Genomic DNA, 25,422 nt, shown 5'->3' on the forward strand with positions numbered 1-25,422 from the left:
GACTGGGTGCTCGTCAAGCCAGCTCCATCAAGTCAAAGACTAACTCACGCAAGACCAAACGCAAGACTGGAGCAGGCATACAAAAAGCCAAGCAAAAATTACAGACTCTCGACAAGAAGATTATAGGAGGATTTCTTCCTTTGCTTTTGCCTGCATTGGGTGCTCTCGGCGGTCTCATCGGTGCAACGAGCGGTATAGTGCGGGCAGTCAACACTTCGAAGAATGAGCGAAAGCAGTTAAAAGAAGCACAGCGACATAATGCAAGAATGGAAGCCATTGCCATCGGTAAAAAAAACGGCGCAGGACTGTACTTACGGCCGCACAAATCAGGCCGAGGCATGAAAAAAAAACGAATGAAAAAATCCTAAGTTCCCTACCGAAACGACCGCTCACCAACGTAGATTTAATAAAGTACGCACGCAAACTGAAAATACCAAATTTCCTTGGCGTGTTTATGCGAGACACTTTACCCAGCAAACCAAAAACCAACGAACGCGCCATAATTAATTTAGACACGACGGCAGGTCGCGGCACGCACTGGGTAGCGTATATAAAGTCTGGAAAAAAAGCTACTTACTACGACAGTTTCGGTAATTTGAGACCTCCGCCTGAACTTAGGCGGTACCTGGGCCGGACCACTACACTGTTCTACAATTACGAAACGGAACAGAGGCCTAATCAAACAAACTGCGGACACTTGTGTCTTCGCTTTTTAACTAAAAAAATAATTTAGCTGACAAATAAAAATTGCTACTTAAAGGTTGTGCAGTGATGATAATTTATTAGTCATGTCGATAACACTTACCTTGACAGGTCACGCATCTGAGCTGCGAGCGGTTCATTTCCCGCCTCTGGATTTAGACGGAGAATGGTGTATCGGACTCGTAGATTTTCAAACGTATAATGCCATACCGAACATCGACGAGGAAAACTGCAAGATATGTTTCCTGAAAAGCGATGGGACCGCTCATGAAATACGGTTACCTGTTGGCTCTTACGAAATAGATGACATTGCAAATTACATCAGGGATATGTTACCACAGGATGTAGACTTTCAACTGCGTGGAAATCCAAACACTCAAAAAAGCATTCTAACATGCAGTGAAAATGTCGACTTTACGAAACCTGGGACCATAGGTACGATGCTCGGATTCGAATCAAAGGTTTATGATACGGGAAGAACGTACGAATCTACGCGCGCAGTAAACATTTTGCCTGTGAATGTCATAAGAATAAACTGTAATTTGGCAAGTGGAACGTATCTCAACGGAAGACTAAGCAAAATGCTGCACGAATTTTCGCCGATGGTCCCGCCAGGATATAAACTGGTCGAAGTACCGCAAAGTATCATTTACGTTCCAGTCGTCGTGAAGTGCGCACACGAAGTAGTCGTCAGAATCGTTGACCAGCGAGGACGATTGGTGAATTTTCAAGACGAAGAAATTACATTACGGCTGCACTTGAAGCGATGGGCATAAAGTTCGTAACACCGAACAGTTATAAAAGAGGTCGTATTGACGTGAATAAGAACAGTTCTCTACCAGACATCGGTGCATTAACACCTGACAACATAAAGTATCTTCTTAGTATTGGACAAGTGCCGAATAAATATGGAAGACGAAATCCTCAACGTGGAAGATCCGGTCATTTTTGATGACAGCATTACGAAAATGGAATTGCACGAGTACCAGCCTTTCCTGCTCGGACCGTACGCACTACCATCAGAAGTACGCATTGCTGTACAGCACCAAGATATTTGTACTTTACCTTCTCAGTCATTTCTACGTATAAGAGGCATGCTTACAAAAGCGGATGGTACGCATCCGACAACGACGACAATATCCTGCAATGGTATTCTTCACCTCATCGAGCGCATTACTTATGTACTCAATGGCGTCGAGGTAGACCAGACGAGAGATGTAGGCATAACATCTGCTATGAAAAATTACCTTTCGCTCACGCCAAATGAACTGACTGCTGCAAAGATGGCCGGTTGGGCTCTCGAGGATGAATATAAGCTTCCGGTTTATGCCGAAGGAAAGTTCGAAGTTTGTGTTCCTCTGTCCATGCTTCTTGGATTCGCTGAGGACTACAGGCATATAATCATTAATTCGAAACAAGAGCTCGTACTGCTTCTAGCCAACACGCACATTAATGCAATTGTCGTCGCTGCAGAAAACCCTTAAGATGTCTCGCTAACACTACAGTCTATCGAGTGGATGCTGCCCCACATCCAAGTGAGCACCGTTGAACGAGTAAAGATGTTGAAGAACATAGAAATGGCAGGAACTTCGATGTGCCATTCCGATCCTGGAGCCTGGATACTTATCCTGGCTTGCCTCATAGTCAGCGTATCAATTGGATAGTAAAGTCCAGCTTCGCTACGGAAAAACCAAGATACATCATCGTCGGGCTTCAGAACGGAAGACAGCTCAATGCAGGAGTAAGTCGCTCCTTATTCGATAACTGTCAATTACGTAATGTAAAAATATTTTTAAACAGCGAAAGTTATCCGTACGTTGATATGAACATGAACTTTGAAAGTGGAAGATTTCTTCTCGCATATCAAATGTATGCCAAGTTTCAGCAAGCTTACTATGGACGGAGACAGTCACCGATACTGAGTCCCGACAGTTTCAAGAACAAGGCTCCGTTAATGGTGTTTGACGTTTCCAAACAGGATGATCGATTAAATTCAAACATCATCGACTGTAGGATCGAGATAACGACTAGCGGAAATATTCCACCAAACACCTATGCTTTTTGTCTGATACTTCACGATCGGCTTGCATCGTACAATTGTCGAGACAAACTTGTGAAAATTCTGACTTAAATACTGTTTCGTTTGCGATAATAATTCAGTTACGATCGAGCATTGCTAGCGACAAGGTGTACTGCAACCTGCAAGGTTTTCAGAGCCAAAACGGCTTTGTTCTCAAAGAAATTGCCGTCACCTCCGGAGACAAGACTCGAACCCGCAGCTTCCGACCTCCGTATCCTTGGAAACTACTAGACGAAAAAAGTAAACGCTCGAACGAATGGCTATGCAAATATTATCACGGACTAGAGTGGGACGAAGGAAAAATCCCATACCACCAAGTGAAAAACACACTGCAAGATTTACTAGTTCAAAACGAAACAATATACGTTGCCGGACCTGAACAGAGGAAATGGCTACGAGATCTATGTGACGACGGAACAGTTGAAATTGAAGACCTACAGACCGATTATGGCTGTCCTTCCCTGCGCAAGCTTAGTGAAATATACGATGTGCAGCCAAGTGACAAGTTTGAACGTGTCTGTGCCTGTACAAACTCGCAGTTAATGCAGAAATGGCACGCACAGTGTTAGTAGGAGCCTGCATAAATAAATGTCGTACATACATATGTGCCTTCAGTTGACGTTCGACCTGCAAGAAGATGTTTACGTTTCATCCTGCTAACGTGTACGTGAGTGCAAGACCTGGCTTCAGCAGTGTCGAGTACAGCTACTGGGATTCCGGGTATCTACGTACATATACAGAAGCCTGTGATGGAGATACTCAGCATTGGCGGTTTGCGCACTTTCCTGTGTCCTACGAACCGACTCAGCAGCTATTAGACTGTTGCGAACCTGTAAACTGTGCCGTCTATCACATGAGACCACACACAATCCTTCCTGCTAGCATCGCTGAGGTAGACGCCTCGTCTGCATGTGCAACACCAAACATGAGCGTGTTGCAACCTGTTGCTACCTGTGATGTTTCTACGCAGACGTCCAAACGACGTTCGTCACGTCGTCGAAGTTCAGGCAGTGAATCTGTCCCAACTAGCACTGTAGTAGAGCCAAGGCGCAGACGTGGTCACAGACGTCATCGACCAAGTCTAGCTCGAGATGACATCGCAGAAGATGACCAGCTGGAAACCTGTGTTCCTGATCCTGTGACCTGCCAACCAGTTGGAACCGGAGTCGAAGAGGCAGTTCGTGCAGCATTAAAGACTTTGCTTGCGAAAATGCTTAATTCCTTAACCTAACATGCATTTGTGTAATTTTTTTATAAATAAATGTGTAAAACCTGAACTTGTGTTTGTTTTTTATTTCTACAATTTTTAGGTACCTAATAAAAATTAATTTTAATTACAGACAATATTTTGACTAATGTAGTATTCCAGTAGACCGCGGGTATATAAGCGAAGTTCAGACGAGTGGACCCTCAGTATACCTCTGGCCGCGGTGCAGTACGGACCTGCTCTCTTCAGTAAATTTCGTGAGATTTAGTTACTGCTCCAATGTCGACCGGGATAGACTGTTTACCGTCAGCAGCGGGGACCTCCATGACAGCAATGATGATGGAGTCGGAGATTCCGATACCAGATGCAGAAGAGACCACGACAGCGGAGAGCTCAGTGGCTGCGGTGTCGACAGTCGCGGAGATCCCGATACCGACTGCAGAGGAGACTTCAATTAATGAAGAGCGTACTTCGCATCAGTGCAAATACTGTGGCGCATCATTTACTAGCACTTCAAGCGCTCGCAGACATGAAAGAAGCAGTTGTCCGAATAATTTACTGAAACCAATACAATTTCAGTGCAATAAGTGTAATAAACTAATTTCACGCCTCGACAGCTTACATCGTCATTATATAAAATGCTCCGAGATAGTTAAGTGCAAGTATAATGAACATGGTTATTGTTTTGACTCATGTGTTGTACCAGCTGATGAGAACATATAAGTGAGACCCGGGTGATATGAACTTTAGTCCGTCTCTGGCTGCGGTGATGAACGCATCGGGTAGTCAGACTTGAATAATAGACCAGTATCTAGCTGTTCTTGAGACCTCGATGGCGTCTTTACCAGTATCAACACCGACCTGGATCGAAGGTCTACCATCATCAGTGCAGACCACGATGACTACGTCGTCTACAGCTACACCTGCTCTCTCCGCACAGCAGGAGATTTCGTCGCGTGCAACATCTTCCGCAGAGCAGACCTCAAAGGCTTCCGAAGTTAACATGACAGCAGTGTTACAATGGTTGTCAACAGTTCCAGTGTCATTGATGAAGGAAGGAGCATCCAACAGTGTTCCATCGCCCAACTGTACGTACTGTGAGAAGATCAAAAACTTGAAATTACGTGATTATGTAATACACAATTGTAATAATAACTCTGAACGTATTAAATATCAGTGCAACAGGTGTTTAAGCAAGTTTATACACTATGGAAGATTAAAACGACACCTCAGGAATTGTAATAGACTGGCTGTACATTCATCAGAATCAAGCTGTATATTTTGTAACAAAACATTTACAACTATCCGAAGTGCTAAACAACATGAAATATATCACTGTCCTTTTAATGAAGTCGATAATTCGGTTTTGTGTGAAAATTGTAGTGTACCAATATGTCGACCTGATAGACTGAATAGACATTTACGAACATGTAAAGGACTTAGTCCATACAATAAGAAGACTGTTTGAATCGAGAAATCCACAAGACTTTAGTTCTATGTCTGTGTATTATTTTTTGTACTTGTAGTAGTGTATTGAATTTATGTAATAAATGTTTTGAAAAGTACTTGCGGTGTTTTTTATTTTCTCAATCCTGTCACTTTTTTAGTATTTTTTAAATTAAATTTGATTTGTATCGACCAGGGATCAAACCAAGGACCTTAGTCGATCTAATCAATCAGTATATAGATTACAAATTTATTTAATGGATTTTGAACTTTTCCCCGAATCTCTAGCATTAAAATTACGGATTTTCAAGATGGCGGCCAAATTTCAAGATGGCGGGTGTCACAGTAATAAATGATTACTGCACTCTAGCGGGTAAGAATCAAACTAACTAGGCGTCAGCGCACTCTCGCCGCCGATACAATGATGATGGTTTCCAACATCGAAGACAAGATGGCGGACATGACGTCATGCTCACTGTCGATATATATGCTTTGAAAAAAGTGGTGGGGGGCAGTCTGTCAGCAGCCACCACAGGGGGAAGGATCGGTCGCCATTTTTAATTTTTTGACCTCGTCGGGTTCGAACCGAGGACTCCGAGCTCCGTGTCTAAAAAGTTCAATTTTTATAAATATTTTATTAAAATTTTATTAATTTAATTTTTTTATAAATTTAAAATTTTTTTTATTAAAATCGGATTTTAAATAAAAAAGTTAAATATGGCGACCATAACGAAAATTGCAACATTATTAGGATCCAATATGGCGGAAAACACAACGTCGGAATGTTCGAGAAAACAAAATGACGACATTCAAAATGGCGGATCCAAGATGGCCGTCGTGATCTACTTGTCCCGTTACGTTATGTCACGTTACGCTGTGTCCCGTTACGCTGTGTCCCGTTACGCTGTGTCCCGTTACGCTCGTCCAAGATGGCGGAAAGGACACACAGCACCACATCCTGCATCCTGTGCCAGTATGCCCTATTATATACTACTTATATCAACAACATATTCAACTTCCATGGTGGTGACCAAGTCTTGTAATGATGTGTTAGTCGTATATGCTCCACCATGGTGGTCAATGGGGTTCAACACACAATTAAAATCACCGCAAAATATTATCTTGTTCCGGTCACCTTCTAAGAATGGTAATATTTCAAGTCTGTAAAAGTCTGTTCTGGCTTGCCTGTTTTGTGTGCCCGAAGGAGCATACACATGCACACATAGAACTATATTTATCAAGTCATTGTCAGGCAGTGGCTAAGGCATGACAAGTGTTCCCGACATGAACCGTCCTGAAGGATAAGTCCTATTATTTATGAGCTGTAATCTATTACGTGTAATGATGCCTACCCTCTTTTGGTGGCAACATTTGTATAAACATTGCAGTTTTCAAAGTGCGGTATCTGATTTAGAGTTAATTCTTGTATGAAAATGACATCAATGCATGAGCATACGCTAGATTGTATAATGCACGATATTTGTATGGCATCTCCATGACGCAGACTTTCACCACTGCTACTGTCAGAACACTGGTCATTACACTCAGCTCGTTTTCTACAGTTCATGATTTTGCACCGAAGGTGAGCCGTGGGAGGCCTCCTGACAGTGTTCAATGGCCTGCTTAGCTATGGATAGCGAGTGAGTTCTTTTGATTGAGGGCCGCCGGGGAGAATTTTATTTCGTTGGGGGTACATCTGTTGTGACGATAATTTTTTTTTACGACCTTCACGGTGCAAATCCTCGGTACTCCCTTTTCTCCTTGCATTTTGTTTGTCTTCACCTATCCCTGTCACGCCCCTTGACATCTCATCTTCCTCCTGTTCCACTTCCCCCATATGTGCGTCTAAGATTCCTGCAATCCTTTCCTTGTCTCGCTCCATCATGGGAGGCGTGTTTGACAGAGTACGCTGAAGGGGAACGATCTGTCCTAAACTCTGACCGTATTGTGACCTGACGGAGATGGTACCGGTGTTCTCCGGAGGGGAACAGCGCTGTAGGTTCTCTTGTGCCCCTCTGGCCCCACTCCACCCGCGTGTCGCGGCGCGGTGCAATGGGGCAACTCGCCTGCGTGCGTCCCGGCACAGACCGCACGTCTGTGTGACCTTCGACTGTCAGTACTGACGGCATGTCTTTTCAAACGGGTACCCGGTTTTCACTTTGTATTTCTGAAGTACCCCTAAAGCTATTCAGTTTAAGACAAAACTTTACCGTACGGTTTCAGAGCATTAACAATATTTTCATTTTTAAATTCAACAGGCAGGTTGGTCACATACACTGTTTTGAGGTTTCTATGGCTATTGCAATGTCAGCCAAAATGGACTCACCCGAAGCTGTTAGATCTGTGAGGTCCCACCAGTCGTTCCCATGATCCTCTCGCAGTGTGTCATTGAAGTCAGCTCGATGAAGATGCATCTTTGGCGACCGTCCATATGGACAGCCGCCAGTTCGCCTTCCTGCATGTGGAGTGTCTCGTCCATCCAGTCATGCAGATCCATGGCAAGTGGCTTTGTTTGACACTTCTCACAGAGCGTGTTGACGCGTTTGGTAGGTGTATGCACATCCATATTAACAGGCTAATAATGGCGATGCTTGTTGTGTAGGTAGCTGTATACAGGCAGAGTCCAGCTGAACAGTCTTTAATCGCGCCACACGAACGTACTCACGTATGTCCAAACGCACTCACATGCACACATGTACACTCGTCCGCACGCCTCTGACTCCCAAGACAGACTGCCCACTACACCATGCCACTTACTTGACAAAGTAATTAATAAAATAGCTTTTTAAATTGTACTTATTATTTTTCTTTTAACCGGGTCGTCAGGTTAATATAAAAATGAAAAAAAAACTTGAGGGCTTTAAGCCGGAACATTCATTACAGCCAAGCACAATACAAGAGCTAGGCATTCTCTCTCTCACAACTTCAATTTAATTAACAAATGTGGAAACATTTTAAGGCATTGGTACATATTAAGCATTTACCCAGCACCCAAAAATGAAAAAAATAAAATAAAAATCTGGGAAAGTTTTCAAATATTGAGTAGGAATTAAGAATAATATCACATTTCATACGAAATTCCCATTTAACACATGTCGATGATGGTCTCGCCTACAACTAGCGCCGTTAGTTCGCAGGCCGCCGTGGGCATCTCTAAGCCGACGAGACACGCCGAGGCAAAGGATAGGAAGTTGCCAGACCTATCTATATGACTGTGCTATCGGCCACATATGCCATGGAGTGAGTAATTGTCATGAGACGACATCCTATAACGTGGTTGAAGTCACTTTTGTTCCTCATCATTGCCATACTGTCTCGCCCAGAACATTGCGGAAACGGTGCTTGTCCACGTCTGATGGCAGTACGCAAGTGTGAATTAGAATCTCCGTCGTCAAACAGTCCCTCCCATAAAATAGTGTATTTTAAAACTGTTTCCATAGTGCAATACTACACTTTAGACAATGTTTTGGGCGTCTAAACAACATGGCCCAGACCATGGGCTGGAAAAATAACCAACGTCACCCCGTTACCATGAAATCATGCGTGACGAGGCCACCCCCTGGTTTGAAGTCTAGGTGTATTTAATAGTTCAGAGGCCACATATTAGTGACATTTAATATGGCCAGCAATTTTGTGGGTTGTGAAATAGAAAGCTACTTGTTTATGTAAAACTATATGTACAGGTTTGGGGTTTCTGTTAACCTGATTTTCTGTCATTCTAACATAACTTACATTTAAATGTGTGAAGTTGTGTGCGTTTAGTCAGGGGTAGTTTTCGAAAAGGAATCTCCAGGATCCAGAAATGAACGCGCTCTTTACAGACAGATGTTTTGCATTGCGGTTGCGTCCGTGTCGTGCGGGCGGTATCCAGCGACTTGCAGGCGTCACCGGCTAACTGAACCCTTCGTCTTTGAGAGACATTCCATCATTCCCCTTGATGTCTAGCTTCTCGGTTCTTCTGGTTTACTTCGTTTTCTCACTTTTGTTCCTTGTTTCTCGTTGTATTTGCAAGTCATTTTCAATTTGATTTCTAACCTTAACCACGGCTGTTTCAGAAAGACCAATTTTATTTACTCTTATTGCTTTAGATTTTATTCCCACTAAGAGAAAAAAATACGAAAAATTGGTATACATAAATCATAGGGTTAGTTTGTATATAACACTATGTAGTAAATCGGAATATTCTTCCATTTATGTTTGATTTTTAATATTAATTTTAGTTTGGTTTTATAGGATTTTTATGGTGTGTTTTTTAATGACGTATTGGCTAACAAAACTTTAATTAGCTAGGTGAAATCAAGCGTTATGTCTCTTGTTTAAAAATCTTGAGGTCTTAACGGACAGGAAATAACGTATTTTTATATATTTCCTTTTTTTAGTTTGCTTTATTTTACATGGTTGCATTAAAAAAACTGCTACATAAGTAGCACAGAAAAATTATCCTGGCTGATTTTCGCCGCCTTATAAGCGCCACCTGAAGGCAGTTACGGACACGTGAGCTGGCTCGCCAGTCGCTTGCGAGCGCGAGGCGCAGGGCGTGGCCGGCTGCCTCAGCAGCGCCGAGCCCGGAGCCCGTGGTCGTTAGTTTCACATGTTACACATTAGTCATATTCCAGGTACTGCAATGTGTGTGTTTAATGGAACAGAAATATTCATGTAAACTTACAGATATTTGTAAGTTTGTAAATTTACTTGAAAATACTGTAGGTATCACTACAAAATAATGTCTCCAGTAGGAATGGGTTCGTATTCTACCCGAACATTTATATGCTTTGTATTGTCCCAGTACCTCGAATAGTTAACATTTTTTGTAAACAATTTCCTGAATAGCTTTTTTGTATTAACTGGAAACGCCAATAAGAATAAAAAAATAAAATATGATCCAATAATTGAATACTTAATTATATTTTACATAGGTTTAAAGAAGTATGCTTAAATTAAACATCGAAAAAATATATAGATTTTTGCGCCAATATTCGAAAAAGATATGATCAGAATTATCTCTAAAAACGCATTTTATAATGCAAAACTAACCATAGCTATATTTTGATCAAAGTTACGATGTCTTTCTTGTAGTATTACAAACTATTTCTTGGGAACTGGTCGACATTCGTAGCGAAGTCGGATGCTCGCCACTTTGAGTGCGAGAGGTACTGGTTCCAAGTCCCGGGTAAAGTAGGCGTTCGTATTTTTAACATTCTAAACACGGTCAAAAGAATCTTCGCTAGTAAATTAAATGCTATTACTTCTATTAAATAACTACATTAATACTTAAAAGGGGGACTGGTGGTTAGCTCGTTGCTTCAGCGCCCTCTCTGGTCGGAGAAACGTTTCTTCCCGACTCCGGGACTAGCTGCTCTCTCGCCCCCTCACGCCACGCCGGAAGGCAACGACGAACCACCGCAGTGATCTTGGATCACGAGCTTGCACACGGGTGTCGAGGCATACTCGCCGTGTCTGAACAAACGATATCCGCACAGCACTTGTTATGTTTTTGTTTTAAGGCGCGTGTCTCACACGCGGTGTGGATTTGTTCCTCGTCATAAGTATTAGCTAAGGGCTATTTAAATAGAGTTAACATCATATCTCTCTTGCATTTGTTGTTCTGTCATTAATATCGACAGGAGATATTTACTAATTTTTTATACTGGATATAAATTTCGCACAAGTGTTTGTAGTTGTTATTGTTATTATTATTTTAGCGAAGTTTTACAGCAGATGTATTCCACTTAGTAAGTATCTGGTAGAAATATTTGTGACTAAACCAGTGCAAGAGAGGTACAGTGTTAAGTTTAGGGCTACAGAAATCACCCATAACTAGGGACCGGGAAAATTCGCGTCTCCAATGACCTCTGGGATAGAATGCACAGTCGTCTGTACACTCGGGCAGAAGTCACCTGTTCATTGGCTGTTGACTCGTGAGACGTCTCTACATGTTAGCATGTGATTCGATACCTCTTTGATTGGGGATTTCTCATTGGCCCTAAAGTACTCCCAATAAACTATATGGCTATAGCGGAAGCAGCTGGAGCGCATGTATATTTCAAATTTATATTATCACGAAATTAAGCCGCGCAGTTTTCCGGTCCCTACCTTTAGCTAAAAGTAATGACAATAAAATTAATAAAAAGTCTACATGGCATATGACTCCCTGCCTTAAAAAATCAGAAGTGACGATGTACACTTCTTTATCTCCTAGCATAAGAGAATTTGAATTCCAACATTAACGGTATGTATTATGAAAACGCAAATTTATACAATACTAACATGATACAAGTATCTACGAAAATTAATAATCAATTGACTGATAAGAGTTATCCTGAGAGAACTATATTACATAATTAAATAAATTTCGCCCACATTTTCTGTGTTTCTGAAATAAGATTCCTTGGGAAACCAATTAGTTAGTAACATTTCAAGAAAAATATTGTAACTTTGCACAACACATGGCTATGGTTATTTTTGAAAATATGAAATACATTTTTCGAGATTATTCTGAGTATTTCTTACAAATATTGGCGTAGAATTCTACATATTTAAATCGATTTTGAATTCAAGCATACATTTATTAAACCATAGAAAATATAAGTGCATAATCAACAATTTAAATTTAATTTGTTTTATTATGCTTATTAATGTACGCCCTTTATACTGGAAACGGTTTATCTGTAAATTGGCATGAATACTTGTGCCCCAGTTACGAATGAATGACCTGTGCATTGGACGAGGCCCTGTGACCCAACCACGGACGTTAGAGCGGCGTTTTCAGTTGTCAGTTGCAATTATCCCACCAGCAAAAAGAAAGCCCACGAGAACTGGGTTCCCGCAGCACTCGGCTAGCCTCGATGCTCCAGGACAGTGGTTGGCAACCGGCGGCCCGCAGCTAGCCGCATCTTATTGCGCTACTCGCTTACAGAACCTTCCAAACTGTTCTTTACTAACCAAAAACATTTTCTGATCAATATTCACTGTTATGAAGTCATGAATATATTTAAAGAAATGTAGAAAAAAAAATACTTATTTTTGGTGATATGCGTATCGTTTCGAGGTACACATTCTCAGTTTGATAAGCGTTTATTTATAATATTCTTAAGAGAATTATTTTCAATTTCTTAATGACATGTGACATTTAGTTTCTATTGGTTAATCCACATATCAATATGACATTAAAAATGCTGTCGTAAGATATTTTATTTAAATTAACTTGTGTATGGCCCCTAGGATGAGTAACTAAAATGACAAACAGCCCTCAAAAAGAATGGAAATGGCCAGTACTGCTCTAGAATGTCAGCGTGTTTCTGACCCATGTCGGGAATGGGTGGGCTAACAGCTGGTTGGTTTGTGAGTTGCCACAGTCTATAACTCGATGTGTCAGGTATGGAGAGCATGTGTAGGGACATAGTTGTGTCAGATGTGGACATTCTGTATAGTGGCCTTACTTTCAGAGGTGTTTCACCCAGTGTTGAGGACTAGATGTGTCATGTTTGTACAGCCTGTATAGAGGCTCGCTGTGTCTGGTGTGGACAGCCTGTGTAGGGACCTTTGCTGTTTCAGGTGTGGATACCATGTATAGGGGCCACGCTGTCTCAGGTGTAGACAGCCTTAGGGCGGGTACAGACTAGAACATTTCAACGGACAGAACATTGTTTGCGAACATGTTTGCAACCAATGTGGACGGGAAAACGAACATTTCCCCGTAACAAAAAATGTTCGGTTGTTTGTTCGGTTGCGATCCGATATTTGTCGGTTTTTGCCCGTCACATCAAAGGATGTTCGCCGTGGCTCGGATAACAGTCTGGACGTCGCTGCGAACACTTCCTGCGAACATTCAGTTGTCGACGTGGAGCGGTGTTGTCTTCACGGAGTTAGTAGCGGTGCGTGACTCTTTTGTTATATGAGAATGGAGTGGTCCAAGGAAGATCAAATAAAACTGATAGATTTGTATAAACAACAAACAGTGATATGGGACCCAAACAATGTTAATCATTTCAACAAAATTAGAAAACAAGACGCGTGGGAAGAAATCGGGGCCGAAATGGACAGAGATGTGGACGAATGTAAGAAGAAAATGGAGAGTTTGCTATCAGCATTAAGAAGGGAGAGGAAGAAAATGAAAGACACTGCTGGAACTGGAAAAGGTGGGTTCATTTCAGTTTTATTTTGTAAAGTGGATTCTTTTAAAACATTAGTACATTTTGATTACGTAAACAAAATTTTAAGTCGCACAAATTGTTCTACAAACAGTAATTTGTTACAGGAACTGACGAAATGTACAGAAGTTCCTGGTTCGCTTTCGAAAGTCTACGTTTCTTGCTGGACAAAAATAAACCAAGAAAGACAATTTCGACGGTAAGTACAAGTTGCTTGGTACCAAACGTTCATACTAAGCATATTCATCTTGCCACGTTACTTTCCCTTCTCGTGTAAAATACTCCGCCAACTCTTCCCTTACGTCAAGTACCGCATTCTTTGATCTGCGGGGAACCCTTGTAACTGGCAACAACGAACCCATATCTGTACCATCATCCCTCCAACGCCCGTGTATTACGTCTCCCGCTTCTTCATTATCAAATGTTCCCGGGGGTGTGTAAACTGTAGCAGATTCTGGTCTTTTTCTCAAGAAATTGTGAAGCAAGGCAACAGTCATTACAACTCGCTCAGCATTTTGTGGTTCTAAGAGAAGAGGTTTCCTCAGCACGCGAAAAACTGAAGATGCAATGCCGAACACGTTTTCCACAACCCTGCGAGTACTGCACAACCTGTAGTTAAAAATCCGTTCCTTTGTCCCTTTACGATGATAACCAGCATATACCTTCATAAGGTTGCCCGACAAAGGAAATGCTTCATCCCCAATAAAAAAATATGGGATATCTGTGTTTCTGTTCCTCAATGGGGCGGCGGGAGGAAGATGCAATGAGTTCGATGCAATCCTTTTGCCCAGCTCAGAATTTGCAAATACGCCACCATCCGATATTCGGCCTTGGCATCCCACATCTACAAATAAGAAATTGTAATTGGCATCTACCAAAGCAAAAAGTACTATACTGAAAAATCCTTTGTAGTTTATGTACTCGCTTCCACTATTCATAATGACTGTAATACAACGTGTTTACCGTCGAGCGCGCCTACACAATGTGGGAAATGCCACTTGCTTTCAAATTCTCTTGCTACTGCCGCCCATTCTTCTTCAGTAGTAGGAATCTGTAACAGATATATTCAGAACCACATGTAACGACCGGTTGTTATAATTCTCCTTTGACATTTATCCCATTTATTTCATTTACATGTTTATGTTTCTGCCTAACTCAGTGGCAACTAGTCCAATGAAGGGGACGCAGAAACATTATTATACACACGTATTTGACTTGAAATTTTGCAAAATGCAAGAATTACTGTTGTGTGGTGTAATAACAATTTAAACGATGTAGCTATAAAACCAGTGAAACATTATTTGGCTCAAACGATAATTTATTTATAATTACTTATTATGACATTTTTCAGATGCGAGTAGAAAGCGAAGAGAGAGACGTAGAATGTGGTGCAGTTGGAGAATCAGCACAGGAAACTGTACCGAAAAAGAAGAAGCAGCGAGTCGAAGATGCACGTCTGGACAAAGCCTTTCATATATTGTCGTCCACCGCGAGTCAGCTTAACGATGAGTGCCAACATTTTGGAAATTTGGTCGCATCTAAAGTTGAGACAGTACAACGTTGATACTAGATGTACAATTGAAAATGACATTATGGGTATTTTCCTTCGCGCTAACAGGGGTTTCTACAATAACACTCAGAATTTTATACAACCACACTATCCATGTCATTTTCCATCGGACAACTCTGTCATGCAGTCAAACACTGTATTGTCCAACCCTACAACCCCGTGTCCTTCAGCAGGATCACCTACCTTGACGTCTGATGATGATGATTTCATTATTCACGATCTCTTATAAAATATTTTTGTTTTAATTACAGTGCTCCTAATGATTTGTAACACAGTGTAAACAACTTTGTCATTTCTTATAAATAAATGTAGAAAATTACGTTAATAAATCTTGCAATTACACAGTACCGCAGAATAAGTCAATACTTACCTTAATGTAATCCTCAAGTCCTTCGATGAGAGCAGAACACACTTCAGGAATAACTGTGCTGATAGTCTGTTTTGAAATTTTAAATACATACTGAAGGCTGGTATACGAATCACCAGTTGCTAAAAAACGTAATGTCAATGCCAGTCTTTCTGTAATTGGAATTGCTTTTCTGAACGACGTATCTCTCTTACCAATTTTCGCTCCTATCAAATTGATCAACCCCTCAAAATCTGATGGGTGCATTCTTGTAAAGTTCTTGTAAAGACCACTGACTGACTGAAAACTTAAGTCTGCCAACAAGTTCGAGCCACTATATGTTGTCCTACTTTCATACAGTTTTGTAATCCACCAACGGCGAGATTTCCTTCGCTTTTTAACCGCATAGTGAATGTAAATATATACAGCTGCTGCTACTTGCGCCTGTGTACTCATCGTGCCACTGCTAAGTACGGAATGGGTCACAGGGAACACACCTCGAACAATGTTCGCAAACAATGTTCTTTCGAAATCTGAACACTGTTCGTAAAATGTGTCGAACACTGTTCGCTGTTCTGTTCGCTAAAATGTTCTAGTCTGTACCCGCCCTTAGTAGGAGAATCAATGTGTCCAAATGGTACACCCTGAGTAGGGGCATCGCTCTATACGGCGAGGAGAGCCTGTGTCAAGACCTTATGGCGTCAGGCGTGGACAGCCTAGTAGGGGTCTCGCTAAGTCATGTAAGGTGAGCTTATGCAGTGGCCTCACTGTTCAGGTGAGGTAAGCGTATATAAGGTCTTAACTGTATTAGGTTTGAATAGCCTATGTAGGGACCTCGCTGTGTCAGGTGTGGACATTCTATGTGGGGTACTCACTGTGTCACGTGTGGACACCCTACGTACTGGACTCGCAGTGTCAGATGTGTACGGTACCTCAATGTTTATCTTGTACCAGCCTTTGTAGGAGCCTGGCTGTTTTAATTATGGACACCCTGTATAGGGGCTGTGTCAGGATTAGACAGCCTTTGAGGGGGGGGGGGGGCGGTTGCCCTTTTTTAAGTGTGAACATCTGTATAGGCGCCACCCAAAAAATGCTTGGCAGCCTGTGTAGGGGCCTCGCTTTTTCAGGTGTAGACAGCATTTTTAGGGGCCTACTGTGTCAGATATGGACACCATGGGTATAAACCTAGCTCTGTCGTGTGTGGACAGACTGTTTTATGGTCCTCGCAGTGACAGGTGTGGACAGCCTATTCATTGGCTCACTGAGTCATACAAGGAAAGTCTAAGTAGGAGCCTCGTTAATTATTTTTGAACAGATATTGTAGAGGCCTTATTGTGTCAGGCGTGGAAACCTTATGTAAAAGATTCGGTGTGGACATCATGTGTAGGGGATTAACTGTCAGATATGGTCACCATGTGTGAGGCCATGCTGTGTCAGGTGTATACTACTTTATGGGGGCCTTGCTGTGTCAGGTATGTATAGCCTGTTTACGGGCTTTGCTGTGTAAGGTGTGGACATATTGTGTAGGGGTCTCGAGGTCTGGTGTGAACACCCTGTGCAGTGGCTTCGTTGTGTCAGGTGTAGTCATCCTGTATAAGGGAATCTCAGTGTCAGGTGTGGACACGCTCTGTGGGGGACTCGCAGGATCAGTTGTCGACACCCGGTTTGGTGGTCTCGCTGTGTTAGGTGTGGACATCCTATGTAGGGACTCACTGTGACGTGTCGACAGCCTGTGTAAAGTTTCGCTGTGACAGGTGTAGACAGCCGGTGTAGGGGATTCGCTATATAATGTGTGGACATTCTGTGTAGAGGCTCGCTGTGTCAGGTGTGGACAGCCTGTGTAGGGGCCTTGCTGTGTCAGGTGTATACATCCTTTGTGTTTACCTCGTTGTGCAAATTTTTTGTGATATTTCGCTGGGTCATGTGTGGACACCATTGGAGAGGACTCGCTGTGTCAGGTGAGGAGAGTTGTGTAGGGGCCATGTTGTGTTAGGTTTCGACATAATTCATAGGGGTCTCGCTGTTTGCGCTGTGCACACTCTGTGTAGAGTCCTACCTGTGTTATGTGTTGACAGCCGTGTAGGGACTTCGCTGCGTCAGGTGAGAAGAGCCTGTGCAGTGGCCTCGCCTTGTCATGTGTGGACAGCTCACGAAGTGGTCTTGCTGTGACAGATATAGACAACCTGTATAGGGGCCTTGCTGTTTCAGGTGTGAATTTACTGTGTAGAGACCTAGCTGTGTCATGTTTGGACAGCCTGTGTAAGTGCTTCGCTGTGTCATGTGAGGAGAGCCTATTAAGTGGTTTGTCTGTGTCAAGTGATTTCAGCCTGTGTACCTATATGCTTTGCTGTGTCTGTATTGGACATTCTGTATAGGGCCTGTGCTTTTGCATATGTGGACAACTTGTGTAGAGGTCTGTTTGTTCCATGAGTGGACAGCCTGTGTAGGGACCTCATGTGTATCAGATGTGGACACCCTGTATTAGGGCACTGCTGTTTCAGATATTGACACCCTGTGCTGGGGCCTATCTGTATAATATGTGGTCAGCTTGTGCAGTAGTCTTGGTGTTATTGTTTTGTACCGCTTGTGAGGTCTTGCTGTTTCATTTTTGGACATTCTGTATAGGAGGCTTGCTATTTCAGGTGTTGCCACTTTGTGCAGAGGCCTAACTGTTTAATGTGTGGACAGCCTGTGCAGTGGCCTCGCTGTGTCATGTGTGGACAGTCTAGTAGGAGCCTATCTGTGTCAGGTGTGGAAAGCCTGAGCAATGGTCTCGCTATGTCAGAAGTGGATACCCTGGTAAGGGCCTTTCCGTTTAGATGGTGGACACACTTTTTAGGGGCCTCGCTGGGTCAGATGTGGACATAATGTATAGGGGCCTTGCTATTCAGGTGTGGACTATAGTTGTGTATTTTTCTAGCCATGTCGGCTTTGGATAGTCTGTATAGGGGTCTTACTGTGTCAGATGTGGACATCCTTTATAGGGGCCTTGCGGTGTCAGATGTGGACAACCTATTTAGAGGCTTCGCTATGCCAGATGTGGACAACCTGTGGAGGGACTTCGCGGTGTCAAGTGTGGATAAAAGGTTTAGGGCTTTCGCTGGTCCTGCTTCCTAACGTATTTTACCTGGCGGGCGCGCTTTTAACTTTGAGAATCTGCGCGTTGTCGTGAGACTGACAACGCCAGTCATTGGTATTTGTTTACTGCTGTCTCCTGGACGACGGCCACCCTTAGATCATTGATGGCAAAATTAATTATTTTTAGGTTGATATGTTTCTTGATGTTCTCCTAGGGCCAGACACATACGAATTAATATTTAATATCTTGTAACAATTATTGAAATTGATTTTTTGTAGGATTACCAATAAATACATAATCTGACATGTGATAAAGAAAAAAATGTATTCTAAGAACTAAATTTACCAAAATTAATGACAATTACTATGAAACATTATATAGATAACAAATAAATATATATGTTAATTTATATATATGTTTCAATATTTGTGGGAGAATATATTTGATTCATAAGAAGTGTTTATTAAAAACTGCGTGTATGCAAAGAAGGACGTTTAATACACCATAGTAAGCCGGATAATACTTATTTGTTGAAATATTGTTTAAGCAGGCTGCCATCACTGTCCTATATGATCCAACAAAGAATCTTTCCGTTTATATCACTCGCCTCGCAACCGTGTCTTTGGCAAGTTGGCAACGTGACAGACGTAAGTAGTTACTGAGGTACTCCCACTCCATCCATCTGCAGTCACCTCGACGTAATGACATGTTTGACACTTATTCGTCCACTCCTTCGCTGCCGACCTTGTAGGAAGCCCCGGCCGCGCCGATGCTTGTTTACACAGAGCGGGGGGTGGGGGAGGGAGCGGGCCCGCCCCCGGCCCAATGGGAGGCGGCCGGAGTTGCGCCGCCGCACAGGCCGAGCACAGGACGTCTTGGTGGAGGCGGAGGACTCGCCGGCCGCCAGCCAGTCAGTCGGTGGCGGTGCCGCCGCCCCAGGCAGGGCCGCCGCCCCCAGGCAGGGCCGCCGCCCCCGCCGCCTCCTCGCGCAGGTAAGCGTGCCGTCATTGGCGCTCTGACACTTGCATTGGCACTCGGAGCTACAGTGGCGATAGATATTTCAACCCCAACGATGAGATCGCTGCCCGTACACCATACGTGTTTTTGACAGTTCTGTTGGCGAAGATGTTTAGTATTGGGGCCGCGCATTTTATACTGCGAGTTGGCGCGTGTGGTTTACTTCGTCTTTTATCTATGCATATATATATGACAACCTGGCCACCCAAGAAACTACCCTTTATCACGGGAGGTTTTTTTTTTTTTTTTTTTTTTTAGGTTTTAGCTGTACAAACCGAGGAGGTAATGAGTGAGACAGTGGGTGTGTGCAATTGACCATGGCTGTATTTTATGTAAATATGAGAACGAGCCCCACCCTCCTTTTCCATAAGGATAGAAAAAAAACTTGTTTAAAAGTTACGGTGACATTACTTATTCTGTATAATATGTGGTTAAATTTTGTTTGACATTCCTCACTTAATGATAGTATTTTTACTATATTTTCTAACGAATTCATTCCAAGTTATTAAACACATAGGTGTCTAGCAGTATAATTTTTTTGCTAAACATATCTTTTTTCCAATTTTTTTGCTAACCATTTCTTAACCAGAGTGACTTCAGATTTAAAACAACATACATCCACTCCACAGACGAATACCTTCATGGTACAAAAAAAAATTTTCTGCTAAAATCCTCTATGGACAGGGCGGCAAATTTGCTGTCCTGGTTCAAGGAAAGACCGAACGTTTGCCACGGTTTCAGATATCCTATATTAAGTGTAAATGTTTGGTATGTTTCAAAGGACATAATTTTTAGCTGTCTACCAGCGAATATAATCACTAGTGCAAATCCGAATTCTTTATTTCTTTGTATATGAAAGTCTCTGCCTCATTCCTGGAGGCTTAGTAAGGAACTGCTTACAAACTAACTTATTCTAGAAGCACGTGTGGTCTAGCACTGATTACAACAATCAGGCCCGCGCGACTGTAAATTAATAATAAACCTACAAATACAATGCCTTACCTGCGCGCAGTTAATTTGACTGAAATCCAATGAAGTTTATATCATGGCTAAATACTATGTTAATAGTGTAATGTTTTACGCACTGATTCATTTAACACTCTTTCTTTTAACAATTTCACAAGTATAAATTGTCACTAAGATGAGGCCGGCGTTTATTTCGACAAAATTAAAAAAAGGTACTAAGCAGGGTTATTAAAGCTTTTTCGTTAACGTCATAAACTACATCTGCTGGTGACGTAGCGCAAAATGTGTTCTTCAGTAGGACTGCGGTGAGATGAAATACGTTAGCGCGCAACGTACAGGCGCCTGCCGACAGGTAGCGCTTACATTATTATTGTTGTCGTTGGAGAAGTAGTACTTCTGTAGGCGCGTTGAGAGTGAAATTTTAATAAGCAACGAAATGAGCGCGCACCAATGCAACGAAAAATTGACCAGATGTACAACGTAGCATGAAAATTATTTCACGCAACAAACAAATTTAAGAACATATAGTAATGTTGAATTAATCGCTACAAATAAAAGTATTTATATTTTTGTATTGCTAAAACCAGCGAACACATTATTTGATAATTTTCAGGTGTACTTTTAATTGAATAGCAGAGAAAATAGTGTTAGTACAAGCACGGCGTCGATATTGAACACTTTGCAGGCTCGCTTTAATATGACGAACGCTGGAACGACTCTTCATGTTGATGTGAACTATATGCTATGGTGCCGAGGAAGTAGAACTTGCATGCGCGTCTGGTTGGCAGCGTGGTGAAGCGGCAGGGCGGCGCCGGGACTCGAACTAGACTCCCCTTGGGCCGCGCACGAGGCCATACTCACTGGCCGAGTGGAGCCTCGCATCGGGAGAGCCTGGCTGTAGTGGCTCTTCGGTAGTATCACGGCCGATCACACGCACATATTCATCGAAAAAAAAAAAATTGAACTTTAACAAATGATTCCTTTGGAAAACACTTGCCAATAAATAGTTTGTACCACTACAGAAAAGATATTGCAAATTTTTACAACACTTGGCTATGGTTATTTTTACATATATGAAATACATTTTTCGATATAATACTGAGGATTTGTTTTACGATGATTGGCGCATAATTTTATATTTTATTTAGCAGATGCCCGACATATGTTGCAAAGTCTCATTCAAATTATTTGTGTAATTTGTTTGAAGTAGGTTTACTTATACAAAGCATCTCTCTACCTCTCTCTAATTCTCTCTATCGCTCGTTTATAAACATATATCTCTATGTAAATCTCTATATATGTATGTTCTATATAATTATTATACACATCTACTTATATCTCTCAATCTCATACTCTATCGCTCGCTATCTCTATATCTATATTTATTCCTCTCTACCTCTATATGTCCCTATCTCTCTTTTATTTTTAATTCAATTCAATTCTATCATGCTTGCGCCCTCATACAACAAAAACGCACGAGTTGCTGCTAAACTAAGTATATGAAATACACACAATTGTTGAAACGATTCGCGCGCCACCTATTGTACGTTATCTTACCTAGACAGTGACCGTCCTCGTGTTTCAAAGGTTAAGTGTGCAGAATTTCATACAGATCGGATAAAAGATGCGTTAATAATGAAGTGGCGAAATATCATCAAGAATAATTCAATTCTACTTAAAGTATTAGCTTTATTGAAATCTCACATAGATAGTGAACTTCCTCGTGTTTCAATGGTCAAGTGTGTAAATTTTCATCGCAATCGGATGAATGTTTTAGGAACGCATGGGACAAACGAACATATATATGCATATATATATGCATATATATATATGCATATATATATATATATATATATATATATATATGTTGCATCAAGCATGATTTTTTTAAACAATGGAAAAGATAATCCAATATTCCACATTTTGACTTTATTTGTTGTGTCATGTATATAAATGCGCAATTAATACAGGAACGCTATTCAGGGAACGGTTTAGAAATAACTTTAACTATTGGAGGTACTGGGACAACACAAAGCATAAATGCTCGGGTAAGAAACCGAACCCAGTATTACTGCGAACACTATTTTGTAGTGATGCAGTTGTTTTCTGTTTCATTTAAAAAATAAATATAATGACAGTGTGTTGCTACTCGCAGCACGCGTCTGGGAAGCGCGCCCCTGGTGTCCGCGTGGGATCCCGCTGTTGTACGCGCTGCTTCGTCCGGACTCTTTTCAGAACAATGTATTAGTTTCCAAATAACTAGATGTAAACATATTTATTGCTTTGTGCACTCTTAGTTAAGTTGGGAATTATTAAGAAAATTAGCTCTAAGTTTTTTATTTCCATGAAAAATAAATACCTATATCAAATAAGTGCTCAGTTCAAAATTACGTTTAGCTTTATAGCATACCAGCTGATCCGTGCGAATATTTCGCACAGTATCATGGTCAAACATCAGATAGTAATATAATACTGTGGAAATAAGTACATGCAAGTATTTATTAATGAAAGTTATTTCATTTGGGAGAGAACTAATAAATATCAGTCTTATTGAAAAAGTCGCTATTTAGGTAAACAATATGCTCAGCATTCAATCTAATTGAAGTTATGAGTACTTACTTGATTTAATATGTTGATTTAATTCAGTTAATAACGTTTATTAATTGACGTTGGTTTATAAATAACAGTTTATAACGATTTATAATGCTTTAATTTAATTTGATTTATTTGCGTGATAGATTACACTTGCATATATAATGCAAACAATCTAACTAACAGATTTCTTATTAGTTAAACAGATTTTTAAAAAATTGCGCTTCCTACATGTTAGTTTAATATATTTTCTTTAGGAATGCCATCTGTTGACGTCATTGCTAATGAAAATTTTGCTTTTTATAAAGATTTCTTATTCAATTTTTTTAACAAAAATATTAAATTTAAACTATTTGTCTACTTATCCTCAATAGCGGAGAAATGAGCTTTCAAATAATGTTTGAATCATTAATTTTAATGAATTAAGGGAGATATGGCGTTGCCACAAAAAGTACTTTTGAGAAATAATATATGTGATATATGTTTAGAGCATATTCACGTATTTTCTGGGTCCGCGCTAACGTTATATGTCACAAACGGTGACAGAATATGTAGTCAATTGAAATAAATGTAAACATTTCTTAAATGCTTATGTGAACGTAAAAATACTATGATTAGTTTCCGGTTTGCTTACCATTATTTCATGTCTACCGAAAGAATTTTTTTCACTTACTGTGTGATTATCGCAATTGTGACTAACATTTCAAGTTCTCCGGTAACTATCATTAACCATTCATTTCTTCCTTATCAAGTGCTTTTCCCTATCCTCAACATTAACAGTTACATATTAGCCTTACATTTGTTAATAGAATGTTTTTTTTACCATTTCTTGGCAAATTAACTTTTCTATTTCCATCTCAATTTCTGGTTTCCTGCGCTCCAGCCTTCTACACTCTGTCATGGTGTATAGTTAAAAAGTCCATGAGAAACACCGCGAACACGTAACGAGTTGATGCCCAGTCTAGAGAGGAGCCATGACCTAGCCACGTGGGCCATCGCGGGCGCTAGTGCTCACTGCAGTCTCTTCTGAAAGAAGAGGTGGTGTCACATTGTTATCTTTCAACGAGGAAGTCCCGTTCACGTGCCCTAGGTACTGGCACGAGACGGCTGATAAGAGGACTAACCCTAAATACACCAATTACACGACTCTGTAGGAAATGTTTCTAAACATGTAATAGAAGTTATTTTAGCTATTCAGTTATATAGGACATTTTCTTTAACAAATTTAAAAGATATATCATGGATTCATGGTAAATATACCATACAATTACATAGGTTGGAACTTACATTACATGATAAGGAAAGTTAAAAAGTAATAATTTTTTAAGTTTAGGGATGCCTCGAACCTACGACCCCTAAGCTAGTAGTTAGGTACGCCGCCCCTTAAACCACTCTTTTATATAATTGGCTCGTTGCTAATTATTTTACTAACGAGCCCACCCCTTAATGACTAATTTGCGACATTTAAGATATGCATTGGAACCATGTCAGTGACGGTGACAAGTGTTGTGAGTTGTTAGGACACTCACGAACTCACAGCCACGCCTTGCCAGGGACTCGAGCCCAGGACCCAGAGCCCAGCGCGCGGAGGTGCTGGCAACTCGACCAGGAGTTGCCGCGCCGTCTGGGCGGCAGGTTGGAGAGCAACAGTTCAGGAACTCACATGGTGACGGGACACGTGCGAGGTTGGGCCGACGGTTTCCTGACTCGACTTTGTCAGCTTTGGGCCAGTGATAATCAGTTACCAAAGAAATACCTGACCGCGAGCAACTCGTTCTAGACACGTGACACACAGAGCAGCCAGTGAACTATCGACAGAGGACCGTGAAGTTGAGGATACAGGGCAGAGTGGTCCGTGGCTACAGATTGCCAAGCCTCTGCAGGGCATTCGGCGTCGCTCTCTACGAGAGGCGTGTTTTTTTAAGTAAACGCCGTTTTGAAATTAAAACCTGGTGTTTTTATTATTTTCACATGAAAGCCTGAACTTTAAGTAGTATATAATAGGGCATACTAGATCAGGCTTCAGGCTGTGGTGGTGGTGTCGGTGTCCGCCATCTTGGATTGTGACGTCACGGCGGCCATCTTGGATTTTGACGTCACGGCGGCCATCTTGGATTGTGACGTCACGGCGACCATCTTGGATAAGCGTAACGGGACATAACGTAATGGGACAAGTAGATAACGGTGGCCATTTTGGATCCGCCATCTTGGATCCGCCATTTTGGATGACGTAATTGTGTTTTCTCGAAAATTCCGATGATTTGTTT

At 41.5% G+C, this 25,422-nt stretch overlaps 1 protein-coding gene and 1 long non-coding RNA gene across 2 annotated transcripts in view; both read left to right on the top strand.

Moving 5' to 3' along the window:
• The first annotated feature begins 13,098 nt into the window (after window positions 1–13,098).
• LOC134531182 (uncharacterized) lies at window positions 13,099–15,446 on the top strand. The gene is made up of 3 exons (XR_010074957.1): window positions 13,099–13,573; window positions 13,693–13,784; window positions 14,937–15,446. It is a non-coding gene; the product is annotated as an uncharacterized LOC134531182 (long non-coding RNA).
• Window positions 15,447–19,405: 3,959 nt separating this feature from the next.
• Window positions 19,406–25,422, top strand: part of LOC134531366 (transcription factor 23-like) — a 105,365-nt gene continuing 99,348 nt past the window's right edge. The window contains exon 1 of the mRNA XM_063367067.1: window positions 19,406–19,572. Coding sequence (XP_063223137.1) covers window positions 19,406–19,572 — 167 coding nt within the window. The remainder of the gene's footprint in view (window positions 19,573–25,422) is intronic.

This window comes from Bacillus rossius, chromosome 3 (genome assembly GCF_032445375.1).
Source record: "Bacillus rossius redtenbacheri isolate Brsri chromosome 3, Brsri_v3, whole genome shotgun sequence".
Classification (NCBI taxonomy): Eukaryota; Metazoa; Arthropoda; class Insecta; order Phasmatodea; family Bacillidae; genus Bacillus; species Bacillus rossius.